The sequence below is a fragment of the Saccoglossus kowalevskii genome, chromosome 2 (assembly GCF_978046115.1).
Source record: "Saccoglossus kowalevskii chromosome 2, keSacKowa6.1, whole genome shotgun sequence".
NCBI lineage: Eukaryota > Metazoa > Hemichordata > Enteropneusta > Harrimaniidae > Saccoglossus > Saccoglossus kowalevskii.
Window position 1 is genome coordinate 4,706,427 of NC_140642.1, and position 14,908 is coordinate 4,721,334.

Genomic DNA, 14,908 nt, shown 5'->3' on the forward strand with positions numbered 1-14,908 from the left:
TCTGAGCAACTGAATAAAAAAGATCTCTGTTCAAGCTGTTAAACGCTCTGACTCGTAGAATCAATAATAACCTCTCCAGATATGTCAGTTTATCATTAATCTTGCGGCTGTTACAAATGCAATCACAAAACAAAATGATTAATATGGCTTCTTAGACTAACTGCTTTTATTGTATGTGATAAAGTATGTACTCAAGTCGGCCCATACGCTATCTTTAATAGAAAAATAGAAAATTCTGTAAGGTTTTTGTGCTTATAGATATCACCCAGGAAATAAGCCGTGGTTGTAATTAAACGTTGTCAGATCGTAGGCATTTCCCTTCAATGAATACAACGGACACCACACGAAACATGAATGAATTTGAGTCAATTTATCATCTCTTAGAAATGAAAAAAAGGAACTGTGTTTGTCTGAAAATAGCTTTTAATCCATGATGGATATCCACCTGTTGAACATTTTGACTGTAATTAAAAAATATGCCATAATTAGGAAAAAAACAAAACAATTGTTTGGCGGGAAAATGACTATATTCCAATGAAGTAAAGCAATTAAATTGTTTTTTTACCTTATGGCGCTGGTAATATACCACATGTAGTGGTTAAATTCATTTGTAAAAGGTCAGTATTCAAAATTCTATTCTGTGTTTGTTTCGCAGTGTTTGGTCTTTATTCATATTTCAAAATAATATGATAATCATAGTTTAATTCTTGTCAAGCCTGTTTTTTTTTTTTTTTTAAATCATCATTGAGAATCAAAAAACTATACATGCTACAGGATTGGGTTAGAAATAGAAATGACCTGAAGCAATGCTGAAACCTATTCTTACAGATGGTATTTTTTTTTTTGCTGGTACTATATTTCTGTATGTCTCACGACTTATCCTACTTAATATGCATATTGCTACCTCTACTATGTACCAGTGATAACAAAAATGAGTATCAAAATACTTAAGATACAAGGACAAATTTTGTTTTAACCCAGAGTTGTAGATGAAATGAAAATGGAAATGACATGCAACATGTTGGTCCATATACATTGGTTAGATAAGCCACTTTGATTTAAACTTATCATCTATTGGCAGTGTACAAATCTGTCAGGGAAAGTAGAGCATTCATACATGAATAAGATTATAGTATTTTTGGTATTTTTTGTTTGACAAATAATTAATTTTTGGCATTTATATTTGCAAAACTTAAAAATAAGGCTTAAAAATTAGGTTGATAATTAACAGGGAATTTGTTAGTTTGTTGCATATAATGAGTAGAAATAAGGCAGGGAGACAAATGTACTTGTGTCTGATCTGGTCTGGTTGATGCCAAATATGGGATATGGTTTCTGTGGAAAAATATATTGTACATGTACTGTTAGTACTTACACATAACAAAAGTCATGTATGATAACAACGACATTCAATGTCTAGAAATGTACATCATGTGACAAATAATGATAAAAAAACTATATGTGATGTGTTCCTGGCATGATGGGAGGAATTAGTGAATGGGGTTAAAGCGTGGTGGTCGTCGCGCAGTGCATGTTCGAATTTCATGTAAATAAACAATGTATTTTACGCACGTTGTATACGTCGCTATGAGTTCAATATTGAACAGGACGCGGCACGACGACTGCCGCCTTTTAAGTATAAATATTTGCATGATTCAGTACCAACTCTTCAGCTGTTTTTCTAACTAATTAAACCATTCATTTAATTTAACAATTTAAATTTTGAAAGAAAATAAACTGCCATCTTGTAGTAGATCCCAAAACAATTTTCTTTCTATAGTTTACTATGTGAGTCTTGAATCAATTGTAAATGTTTGTAGAATATTATTGTACACAATATTGCTAACTATACAAAGAAACTGGCAGCCATTTTTGATGACAAACAAGCTGTCACTTCTAATCTTGAATTTTATTTTTTGTTGTGGTTTTGTTTTTTCCCCAAATCACTTAAATAATGATATGCCATATTTTGACCCCTGCTGTATGGAACCACCTTACCAATAGCAGCAGTCAATCCAATTAAATTAGTCACTACAAGATGGTGTGGTAATCAACCCCCAATTTAACAATAACTTCAGAAAATGCAACCATATGATACAAACACAGCTTGATGACTGTAATTTCTTTTCTCATAAGGTACTTTATTAAGTTAAACACTTCACTGGGAAAATCTATTAGTAAGCCCAGATACAAAAAAAGTCATTTTATATATATATTTTTACTGTCAAATCAAAACTCAATATTCTGTTATAGAATATTTTATAAATTCTGATCAAGGAGGGATGGATGGATGTTTGCTATATTGTTTGGGGGATTTTATAGAATTTTAGTTTAAATATTATACAATTCATCATGCCACGCATTATTCTCAATCTTAGTGTGGTATTTATTTGCTGACAATTCATTTCTTCTTATATTTTGCATGTAACTTTAATTATCCTATTACAAATTCCTATGGGATGGTTCAAACACATTAAATTCTTTTCTCTCTAAGAGAGAAAAAAAATGTTTAAAAACAAACGGAAAAAATGTTCAAGCAGCTTCTCAGCTGCAGTGTTTGTGATGCATAGTTTGAAAACTAACTGATCTATAGTATAGAAGAAGTTGAAATGACAATATTATCACAAAATGAGCAAATCTGATAGTCCAACCATGATACAGAAATATAAAATAACAAACAATAGAGCTAGCATTTTAAACAAAATATTCCCAAAATATTCACTAAGGTTAGGGAATTGAAGTCATCATCAAAGAAGAACAAATGTGGTAGAGGTCTTCACAAGGTACCTACATATAAACCAATCAGGTAAGTAGTTTTTAACAAGACGTCAAAAAACACATAGTTTTTAACATGATTCTGAACAGGTCTACACATATAACATTGGTAACAAATAATATACATTTATATTATTTATATAGGTTTGTCTTGTCATATATGTCTGTGAAAAATGGTATTTAATTTGCTTGAACTTGTAACTTACCCATAAGCTGGATGTCATTATTATGACCATTAAAATGCAACAAACACAGAAATTAATTATCATGATTGTCATTTGAGTCCTATACAGGTAAGTCTGTACCAGGATTGTCATTTCAGACCTATACAGGTATGTCTGGACCAGCATTGTCATTTCAGTCCTATACAGGTAAGTCTGTACCAGGATTGTCATTTCAGTCCTATACAGGTAAGTCTGTACCAGCATTGTCATTTGAGTCCCATACAGGTAAGTCTGTACCAGCATTGTCATTTCAGTCCTATACAGGTAAGTCTGTACCAGCATTGTCATTTCAGACCTATACAGGTATGTCTGGACCAGCATTGTCATTTGAGTCCTATACAGGTATGTCTGGACCAGCATTGTCATTTGAGTCCCATACAGGTAAGTCTGTACCAGCATTGTCATTTCAGTCCCATACAGGTAAGTCTGTACCAGCATTGTCATTTCAGACCTATACAGGTATGTCTGGACCAGCATTGTCATTTGAGTCCCATACAGGTAAGTCTGTACCAGCATTGTCATTTCAGTCCTATACAGGTAAGTCTGTACCAGCATTGTCATTTCAGTCCCATACAGGTAAGTCTGTACCAGCATTGTCATTTCAGACCTATACAGGTAAGTCTGTACCAGGATTGTCATTTCAGTCCCATACAGGTAAGTCTGTACCAGCATTGTCATTTCAGTCCCATACAGGTAAGTCTGTACCAGCATTGTCATTTCAGTCCCATACAGGTAAGTCTGTACCAACATTGTCATTTCAGTCCCATACAGGTAAGTCTGTACCAGGATTGTCATTTCAGACCTATACAGGTAAGTCTGTACCAGCATTGTCATTTGAGTCCTATACAGGAAAGTCTGTACCAGCATTGTCATTTGAGTCCTATACAGGTAAATCTGTACCAGGATTGTCATTTCAGACCTATACAGGTAAGTCTGTACCAGCATTGTCATTTGAGTCCTATACAGGTAAATCTGTACCAGCATTGTCATTTGAGTCCTATACAGGTAAATCTGTACCAGGATTGTCATTTCAGACCTATACAGCTAAGTCTGTACCAGGATTGTCATTTCAGTCCTATACAGGTAAGTCTGTACCAGGATTGTCATTTCAGACCTATACAGGTAAGTCTGTACCAGGATTGTCATTTGAGTCCTATACAGGAAAGTCTGTACCAGCATTGTCATTTGAGTCCTATACAGGGAAGTCCATACCAGGATTGTCATTTCAGTCCTATACAGGAAAGTCCATACCAGGATTGTCATTTCAGACCTATACAGGTAAGTCTGTACCAGGATTGTCATTTGAGTCCTATACAGGTAAATCTGTACCAGCATTGTCATTTGAGTCCTATACAGGTAAGTCTGTACCAGGATTGTCATTTTAGTCCTATACAGGTAAATCTGTACCAGCATTGTCATTTGAGTCCTATACAGGTAAATCTGTACCAGGATTGTCATTTCAGACCTATACAGGTAAGTCTGTACCAGGATTGTCATTTCAGTCCTATACAGGTAAGTCTGTAGCAGGATTGTCATTTCAGACCTATACAGGTAAGTCTGTACCAGGATTGTCATTTCAGTCCTATACAGGTAAGTCTGTACCAGGATTGTCATTTGAGTCCGATACAGGTAAGTCTGTACCAGGATTGTCATTTCAGACCTATACAGGTAAGTCTGTACCAGGATTGTCATTTGAGTCCTATACAGGTAAATCTGTACCAGCATTGTCATTTGAGTCCTATACAGGTAAATCTGTACCAGGATTGTCATTTCAGACCTATACAGGTAAGTCTGTACCAGGATTGTCATTTCAGTCCTATACAGGTAAGTCTGTACCAGGATTGTCATTTCAGACCTATACAGGTAAGTCTGTACCAGGATTGTCATTTCAGTCCTATACAGGTAAGTCTGTACCAGGATTGTCATTTCAGTCCTATACAGGTAAGTCTGTACCATGATTGTCATTTCAGACCTATAAAGATAAGTCTGTACCAGGATTGTCATTTGAGTCCTATACAGGTAAGTCTGTACCAGGATTGTCATTTCAGACCTATACAGGTAAGTCTGTACCAGGATTGTCATTTGAGTCCTATACAGGTAAATCTGTACCAGCATTGTCATTTCAGTCCCATACAGGTAAGTCTGTACCAGCATTGTCATTTGAGTCCTATACAGGTAAGTCTGTACCAGCATTGTCATTTCAGACCTATACAGGTAAGTCTGTACCAGGATTGTCATTTCAGACCTATACAGGTAAGTCTGTACCAGGATTGTCATTTCAGACCCATACAGGTAAGTCTGGACCAGGATTGTCATTTCAGATCCATACCGGTAAGTCTGACTCAGGATTGTCGTTTCAGACCCATACTGGTAAGTCTGATCCAGGATTGTCATTTCAGTCCTATACAGGTAAGTCGCAACTAGGATTGTCATTTGAGTCCTATACAGGCAAATCTGTACCAGGATTGTCATTTCAGTCCTATACAGGTAAGTCTGTACCAGGACTGCCATTTCAGTCCTATACAGGCAAGTCTGTACCAGGATTGTCATTTCAGTTCTACACTGGTAAGTCTGTACCAGGATTGTCATTTCAGACCCATACCTGTAAGTCTGACCGACGATTGTAATTTCAGACCTATATAGGTAAAGTCTGTACCAGGATTGTCATTTCAGATCCATAGACCCATATTGGTAAGTCTGACCCAGGATTGTCATTTCAGTCCCATGCAGGTAAGTCTGACCCAAGATTTTCATTTCAGTCCCATACAGATAAGTCTGTACCAGGATTGTCATTTCAGACCCATACAGGTAAGTCTGGACCAGGATTGTCATTTCAGATCCATACTGGTAAGTCTGACTCAGGATTGTCATTTCAGTCCCATGCAGGTAAGTCTGACCCAAGATTTTCATTTCAGTCCCATACAGATAAGTCTGTACCAGGATTGTCATTTCAGACCCATACAGGTAAGTCTGGACCGGGATTGTCATTTCAGATCCATACTGGTAAGTCTGTACCAGGATTGTTATTTCAGACCCATACAGGTAAGTCTGACTCAGGATTGTCATTTCAGACCCATACTGGTAAGTATGATCCAGGATTGTCATTTCAGTCCTATACAGGTAAGTCGCAACTAGGATTGTCATTTCAGTCCTATACAGGCAAATCTGTACCAGGATAGTCATTTCAGTCCTATACAGGCAAATCTGTACCAGGATTGTCATTTCAGTCCTATACAGGTAAGTCTGTACCAGGACTGCCATTTCAGTCCTATACAGGCAAGTCTGTACCAGGATTGTCATTTCAGTTCTATACTGGTAAGTCTGTACCAGGATTGTCATTTCAGACCCATACCTGTAAGTCTGACCGACGATTGTAATTTCAGACCTATATAGGTAAAGTCTGTACCAGGATTGTCATTTCAGATCCATAGACCCATATTGGTAAGTCTGACCCAGGATTGTCATTTCAGTCCCATGCAGGTAAGTCTGACCCAAGATTTTCATTTCAGTCCCATACAGATAAGTCTGTACCAGGATTGTCATTTCAGACCCATACAGGTAAGTCTGGACCAGGATTGTCATTTCAGATCCATACTGGTAAGTCTGTACCAGGATTGTCATTTCAGACCCATACAGGTAAGTCTGACTCAGGATTGTCATTTCAGACCCATACTGGTAAGTATGATCCAGGATTGTCATTTCAGTCCTATACAGGTAAGTCGCAACTAGGATTGTCATTTCAGTCCTATATAGGCAAATCTGTACCAGGATTGTCATTTCAGTCCTATACAGGCAAGTCATTTCAGACCCATACAGATAAGTCTGTACCAGGATTGTCATTTCAGACCCATACAGGTAAGTCTGGACCGGGATTGTCATTTCAGATCCATACTGGTAAGTCTGTACCAGGATTGTTATTTCAGACCCATACAGGTAAGTCTGACTCAGGATTGTCATTTCAGACCCATACTGGTAAGTATGATCCAGGATTGTCATTTCAGTCCTATACAGGTAAGTCGCAACTAGGATTGTCATTTCAGTCCTATACAGGCAAATCTGTACCAGGATAGTCATTTCAGTCCTATACAGGCAAATCTGTACCAGGATTGTCATTTCAGTCCTATACAGGTAAGTCTGTACCAGGGCTGCCATTTCAGTCCTATACAGGCAAGTCTGTACCAGGATTGTCATTTCAGTTCTATACTGGTAAGTCTGTACCAGGATTGTCATTTCAGACCCATACCTGTAAGTCTGACCGATGATTGTAATTTCAGACCTATATAGGTAAAGTCTGTACCAGGATTGTCATTTCAGATCCATAGACCCATATTGGTAAGTCTGACCCAGGATTGTCATTTCAGTCCCATGCAGGTAAGTCTGACCCAAGATTTTCATTTCAGTCCCATACAGATAAGTCTGTACCAGGATTGTCATTTCAGACCCATACAGGTAAGTCTGGACCAGGATTGTCATTTCAGATCCATACTGGTAAGTCTGTACCAGGATTGTCATTTCAGACCCATACAGGTAAGTCTGACTCAGGATTGTCATTTCAGACCCATACTGGTAAGTATGATCCAGGATTGTCATTTTAGTCCTATACAGGTAAGTCGCAACTAGGATTGTCATTTCAGTCCTATACAGGCAAATCTGTACCAGGATTGTCATTTCAGTCCTATACAGGTAAGTCTGTACCAGGATTGTCATTTCAGTCCCATACAGGCAAGTCATTTCAGACCCATACAGGTAAGTCTGTACCAGGACTGCCATTTCAGTCCTATACAGGCAAGTCTGTACCAGGATTGTCATTTCAGTTCTATACTGGTAAGTCTGTACCAGGATTGTCATTTCAGTCCTATACAGGTAAGTCTGTACCAGGATTGTCATTTCAGTCCTATACAGGAAGGTCTGTACCAGGATTGTCATTTCAGACCCATACTGGTAAGTATGATCCAGGATTGTCATTTTAGTCCTATACAGGTAAGTCGCAACTAGGATTGTCATTTCAGTCCTATACAGGCAAATCTGTACCAGGATTGTCATTTCAGTCCTATACAGGTAAGTCTGTACCAGGATTGTCATTTCAGTCCCATACAGGCAAGTCATTTCAGACCCATACAGGTAAGTCTGTACCAGGACTGCCATTTCAGTCCTATACAGGCAAGTCTGTACCAGGATTGTCATTTCAGTTCTATACTGGTAAGTCTGTACCAGGATTGTCATTTCAGTCCTATACAGGTAAGTCTGTACCAGGATTGTCATTTCAGTCCTATACAGGAAGGTCTGTACCAGGATTGTCATTTCAGTCCCATACTGGTAAGTATGATCCAGGATTGTCATTTCAGTCCTATACAGGTAAGTCGCAACTAGGATTGTAATTTCAGTCCTATATAGGCAAATCTGTACCAGGATTGTCATTTCAGTCCTATACAGGCAAGTCATTTCAGACCCATACAGGTAAGTCTGTACCAGGATTGCCATTTCAGTCCCATACAGGCAAGTCATTTCAGACCCATACAGGTAAGTCTATACCAGGACTGCCATTTCAGTCCTATACAGGCAAGTCTGTACCAGGATTGTCATTTCAGTTCTATACTGGTAAGTCTGACCCAGGATTGTCATTTCAGACCCATACTGGTAAGTCTGTACCAGGATTGTTGTTTCAGACCCATACCTGTAAGTCTGACCGACGATTGTAATTTCAGACCTATACAGGTAAAGTCTGTACCAGGATTGTCATTTCAGTCCCATGCAGGTAAGTCTGACCCAAGATTGTCATTTCAGACCCATACAGGTAAGTCTGTACCAGCATTGTCATTTCAGACCTATACTGGTAAGTCTGTACATGGATTGTTATTTCAGTTCTATACAGGTAAGTCTGTACCAGGATTGTCATTTCAGTCCCATACAGGTAAGTCATTTCAGACCCATACAGGTAAGTCTGTACCAGGATTGTTGTTTCAGACCCATACCGGTAAATCTGGCCCAGGATTGTTGTTTCAGACCCATACCTGTAAGTCTGACCGACGATTGTAATTTCAGACCTATACAGGTAAAGTCTGTACCAGGATTGTCATTTCAGTCCCATGCAGGTAAGTCTGACCCAAGATTGTCATTTCAGACCCATACAGGTAAGTCTGTACCAGCATTGTCATTTCAGACCTATACTGGTAAGTTTGTACATGGATTGTTATTTCAGTTCTATACAGGTAAAGTCTGTACCAGGATTGTAATTTCAGTCCCATACAGGCAAGTCTGACTCAGGACTGTAATTTCAGCCCTATACAGGTAAGGTCTGTACCAGGATTGTCATTTCAGACCCATAGAGGTAAGTCTGTACTAGCATTGTCATTTCAGACCCATACAGGTGAGTCTGACCCAAGATTGTCATTTCAGTCCTACACAGGTAAGTCTGAACCAGGATTGTCATTTCAGTCCCATGCAGGTAAGTCTGACCCAGGATTGTCATTTCAGACCCATACAGGTAAGTCTGTACCAGGATTGTCATTTCAGACCCATACAGGTGAGTCTGACCCAGGATTGTCATTTCAGTCCTACACAGGTAAGTCTGAACCAGGATTGTCATTTCAGTCCCATACAGGTAAGTCTGACCCAGGATTGTTGTTTCAGACCCATACAGGTAAGTTGTATCTGTCCATGTTGCAAAAAGGAACCTGAAACACTGGAGCATTTCATATTACATTGTGAATGTTTCTCAGCACAGAGAAAAACTCTAACGGAAGGGATTGAAATGCTCCTATGTAACAAAAATGAAATAAATTTACATAAAGACTTCATAGCAAACAAAGAAGTGCTATGTTTAATCCTGGGTGACAGTACAAGGCAGTATAATTCAGTCCTGTGTGACGAAATTGATACTTTTACAAAAAAATTCTTAGTTGATGCCATGGACAGTAGAAAGAGGTATACAGATAATATTTAATATTTTTCCAGTGTACTTCTTATATTTTAGTTTTCTTATTTTTTGTTGTTGTTGCTACTTTTAGATGTTTTTTGTTGTTGTTATATTTTGTTATCTTAGTTCATGTAACTTAATTTCTTTTTGTCTATCAAAAGTTTTTTTTTCATAAGTCTTTGAGTGAAATGTATTTTTATTTTGGTGCAGCTCCTAGTTTACATAGTGAGCCCCTGTTACAAAAGGGAAGCAATAAATAAATAAATAAATAAATAAATAAATAAATAAAGTCTGTACCAGGATTGTAATTTCAGTCTTATATTTAAATCAAATATATATTATGAATTGAAAACTGAGAGAAGTATCTCTGAAATATACATGTGAGCTGACAATTGTTTAGAATTGAAAACACATATTTCATACATATAAATGGTATTTGTTTACTTCTGTCAAGTTGTTATTGATCAACGGTGGAAAACAGGACAACAAATTGTAACTAGAAAGACAGTCATCCTATGTAGTATAGTGGTATACTCAAATATCCAAATGTGTGGGTGGGAGGTTCACTGAGCACTGTATACCATTTTATTCAATATGCAAATTTCCTGAATAATATTAATAATATATTGATCTATGACTTACTGGCTATAGCGCAGAAAGTTCCAAGCAGGAAAACAAGATTCAGTTTGCCAATATTTAAGAAATTATAATGTATTTAGACTGTCCCAGCACATAAGCAGACTGCATGGTCCTAACATGCTTCACAACATTATAAGGACAAAATATCCAATTCATTATAACGACAAAATATCCAATTCATTATAACCCTGTCTGCTAATAGGCATTTATGTTATTCCCTTATTTGTCCCAACTGAATGACCTCATAACTTAAACCACATTACATAATATAACATTAGGTGATGTCGCTTAATAACACCAGTGATCTGGCAAGATATAGTGGTGAAGGACACTGGTATTATGGCAGAAAGCATATTACACTACACATTAACATATTCACATATGTCACCACATATGCTAGTTTGGAGTTAATCTTTATTCACATGAAGACAAAGCAATATGCTCGTCTTCTTTTTTTTTTAGATATACATTTTTGAATACACTTGGGGGGGGGGGGGGCTGACTGGTGGTAAGGAGATATGGCCATTGCAGTGTTAATTAGAATAATACCGGCAAGCTGTTTGATATCTGCCACATATTTTGAAGCGATTTAATCTGCTCAGGAGAAGCTTTCAGGATGATACAAACCCTGTTGTGATTCTCTTCAAGTAAAAATATATTAAACTGGGTTCACAAAATAAGAAAAAGACATACATGTGAGACTTTCTCATTCCCAACACACCTGTTCATCAGCCACATTCAGGTTATAACTAGCAAGCAGGTGGTCATATTTATTTTACAGATGGTCTTTTTAGAATTTTTTTAAAATAAAAAACATACGTGTATCTGAGCAAATGTTTTAATAATTGAAAGATATATAAAATATTTTGTTTTGTCATATACAAACAAAATGTAAACACATCCACAGCAAATAGCACAAATATAGTAATCACACTATTAAAAAAAAAATTCAGTCACCAAAGAAAATATTTTTTTTTCCCGAAAACAAACAGTCAAAAGTGACATGACATAATTCATCAACAAATACACAACAAATAGATTTGATCTGACAAAGTCTTCAGTAAAAAAAAATTTCTTTATTGTTGAACAATGGATATTGCTTGTTACCATGGCAACATGAAATGAAAAACACCACATTCAGAAGGTAGTATCAATTTCCTGCCAAAAATAGAACAGATTAAAAGATAAATCTGTGTGGAAACTCAGATAAAGATCAAGAGCAATCAAAGCTCTTGTGGCAGATTCCTTTTAATCTTTTGTTTTTTTTCATTTGGTGCCCCTCAAAGCAGCATTGTGTAAAACTGAAATACAAATGTAAAAAACATTTGTTTCTGTTCCAGAAATACCATTTTAAACTTTGTCCTGTGAATGAGTAATTACCTTACTACAGTAGGAATTTCATTGCCACGCGAGAGTTTCCTTGCTACGGTGGGAATTTCCTTCAAGTTGCTACGATCGGAGTTTCCTTGCTACGGTGGGGATTTCCTTGCTACGATGGGAATTTTCTTGCCAAGGTGGGAGTTTCATTGCTACGGTGGGAATTTCCTTGCTAAGGTGGGAATATCCTTGCTATGGTGGAAATTTCCTTGCTACAGTGGGAACTTCCTTGTTACTGTGGTCAATACCCCCCCCTTTTTTTTTTCCCATCTTGATATAATGGACTTCAATTATTATTGCTGAGGTATGATTGCATGATATCACTGTAATTGGTCATAAACATGACCATAAACATACATTTGCTCCTTGGCAACATCACTTCCACCACTGGCATATTAATACCTGTACTATAATTTTCTAGAACTTGGATTGTTATTCATAGAAATAAACAATTTACTTGTTTTATTTTTTGTGAATCCCAAGATGTATAAATTATATTACCAGCAAACCATGATTACCATGGCAACAATCATACAAACCAAATGGCAAGAACATTGTACTAAAAATAAGCTTTAGCTAATATATGATCGTACACAACATTATCAACTTTGATAACAGAAATATAATCTACAGTGCAGCTATTTCGACCATAAGGTCAGTTATGTTAATATTCAACTATATAACTGTTCATTAACTTTTGTGAAAATAAGTGACAATAATGGATATCAATTGGTAAAGAGTGCTAGAGTTGTGATATTCAATCCTTATTGTATATTCTGCATAGAACTTGTATCAAACACAAATCAATGATGTAGTGGTGTTTTTTGGACTTATTGTACATTGTGGTGATATTTTTATCTTATAACCATCATGTATGCAAGACTGGATAACAAACTGATATGGGTGAACTGGCATAGATCACTATAGCATAAACATAAATACCCACTTTTGTATACCATGACTGTTTTACTGTTATTTGAAATGCTTCTAGTAACAGGTACTGTAATGTAATCAGAGTTGTTTTTATTTTATGAAATTATCACAAGAGAACTGTAGTATCGGTATGTACATGTATGTATCACCCCATGTCACTTCATATCTTATCTATTACCTTGACATCAGTATCAGACAATTTCTTAGTACATGTACAAAATACTTGGTCCCGGGTTATGTCACTGCCTCAGCATATAACCCGCCCAATATTCAGTTATTTTTTTACATTTTTTCGGTTTAATTCAAACAAATAACACTGCTTTGGGGTATACATTGTTTATGCATATCACCATGAAATCATAGTGACCTAGTTGTCCTACAACATTGTGGTCAGTAGTGTTCAAGACGAATTCAAAAATATAATTTTTACCAAAAAAAGAGAATTAAACATAATATTGATAGATCCACCCAAGGTACCTACATACCAAGTATCAAAGTAATTGAGCTGGTAGTTTTCAAGAAGAAGTCAAAAATAGCATTTTTTACCAAACATATATGAAGATATGACAATATGAACAAATCTGAGAGAGGTCCACCAGAGGTTCCCTTTATGTATAATAACCGGACTTGCTGTTTTCAACAAGAAGTCAAAATATCATATGTACTCAAGGTACATATATACAAAGTATCAAAGCAATTAGACTTGAAGTTTTCAAGAAGAAGTTGAAAAAGTAACAAGCAACCTTGAGGTGGACACTGATAGCTGACGATGGACATTCACTCATATGATAAGCTCTGCTCGACAGTGGAACTAAAAACAGCATTTTTTTATTTTTTAAGAAAAATGACAAAAACAGGATTGAGTTCTATCCAAGGCACATATGTTTAACATGTTTTATGAAATTCAAAATATGAAGTAATGTGAATAGCTTTGCTTGACTGGATGAAAAGTGAGTAATTTTATTTCCATCACCCTATATTTTTGGCAAATCATCTTGTTTCAAAATATTGTGGTGGCAAAATATTTTGTAAATCAAAGGTTATTAGGAGCAACATTTCTTTAATTACTTTCTGTATAGATAACCTGCATTCATTCAGTGATATCCAAAATATTGTAGGTACAGACTAGCTGATAAGATTGAAAAGATGATTGAATCTGAATCTAAAACACACAATATAGTAGGCAAATAGTTAGTTAGTTAGCTTCTTTCAAAGTGATGGCAGCTCCATGCATGAATGCAGTCAATACTGATAAGTGTTTGTCCACTACTTTCCACTGTTGATGGGCCTCTTCTTCAGGCAAGTTTTCAATGTTGAATAATGCATCTAGTAATCCTGGAAAGGCATCACCAAAATAGCTGTTTTTGCTGCTTGGAGCAAACACTAGATGTCTATTAAGGAAAACACAAAAAATATATACTACAAGTGATTAGGACAAAATAAAAATAATTTGATTCTTGTCCGGGAATGTGACATATATTTTTTATCTTTTTTTCTTGACTTTCGTTTTCACAAAATCCCCCCCCCCCCAAAAAAAAAGGTGGGACTGACATGCTCACACAGAACTAGATTTCACAAGCACCCCATCAATAGTTTTTTTCTAGTGTTTCATTTGTTTTTATGCTAATCAATTCATCTGATTAAGCTTAAGGTTAAATCAGGAATTCTCAGAATAATGAGGAGACAATCATAATATATTCAGAAATCATAATTCAATGCTCGACTCGATAATCAACAGGATGAAAAGAAAACAGAACGATTTATTTACATGTGACTAGGAAGTAACTTATTCATAATTGCTCTATTTAAAATAAATTCTGTATTCAATATGAGTTAAGAAAATACGGACCAGGTTTACATGAGAGGTAATTTGGATATGGTCTTTTCATGTATGTAAAGCAATACCTGTGAAAAGGTCTGCCCGGCAGTCCAAGTGGGTCAATGAACGCTCGTTCTAAGTACATCAATTTATCGTTAATCTTTCTCACTTCCAATGGACTATGTAATATATAATGAAATATCAATGTGATCTTCTATGTAAATA

At 36.3% G+C, this 14,908-nt stretch overlaps 1 protein-coding gene across 1 annotated transcript in view; it reads right to left on the bottom strand.

The window, feature by feature from the left end:
- Window positions 1–11,376: 11,376 nt before the first annotated feature.
- The window catches only part of LOC102802333 (N-acetylated-alpha-linked acidic dipeptidase 2-like), a 52,345-nt gene continuing 48,813 nt past the window's right edge, over window positions 11,377–14,908 (bottom strand). The window contains exons 16-17 of the mRNA XM_085508114.1: window positions 14,770–14,862; window positions 11,377–14,255 (exon numbers count right to left, since the gene is read on the bottom strand). Of these exons, the coding sequence (XP_085364240.1) occupies window positions 14,060–14,255; window positions 14,770–14,862 (289 nt within the window). The 3' untranslated portion in view covers window positions 11,377–14,059. The remainder of the gene's footprint in view (window positions 14,256–14,769; window positions 14,863–14,908) is intronic.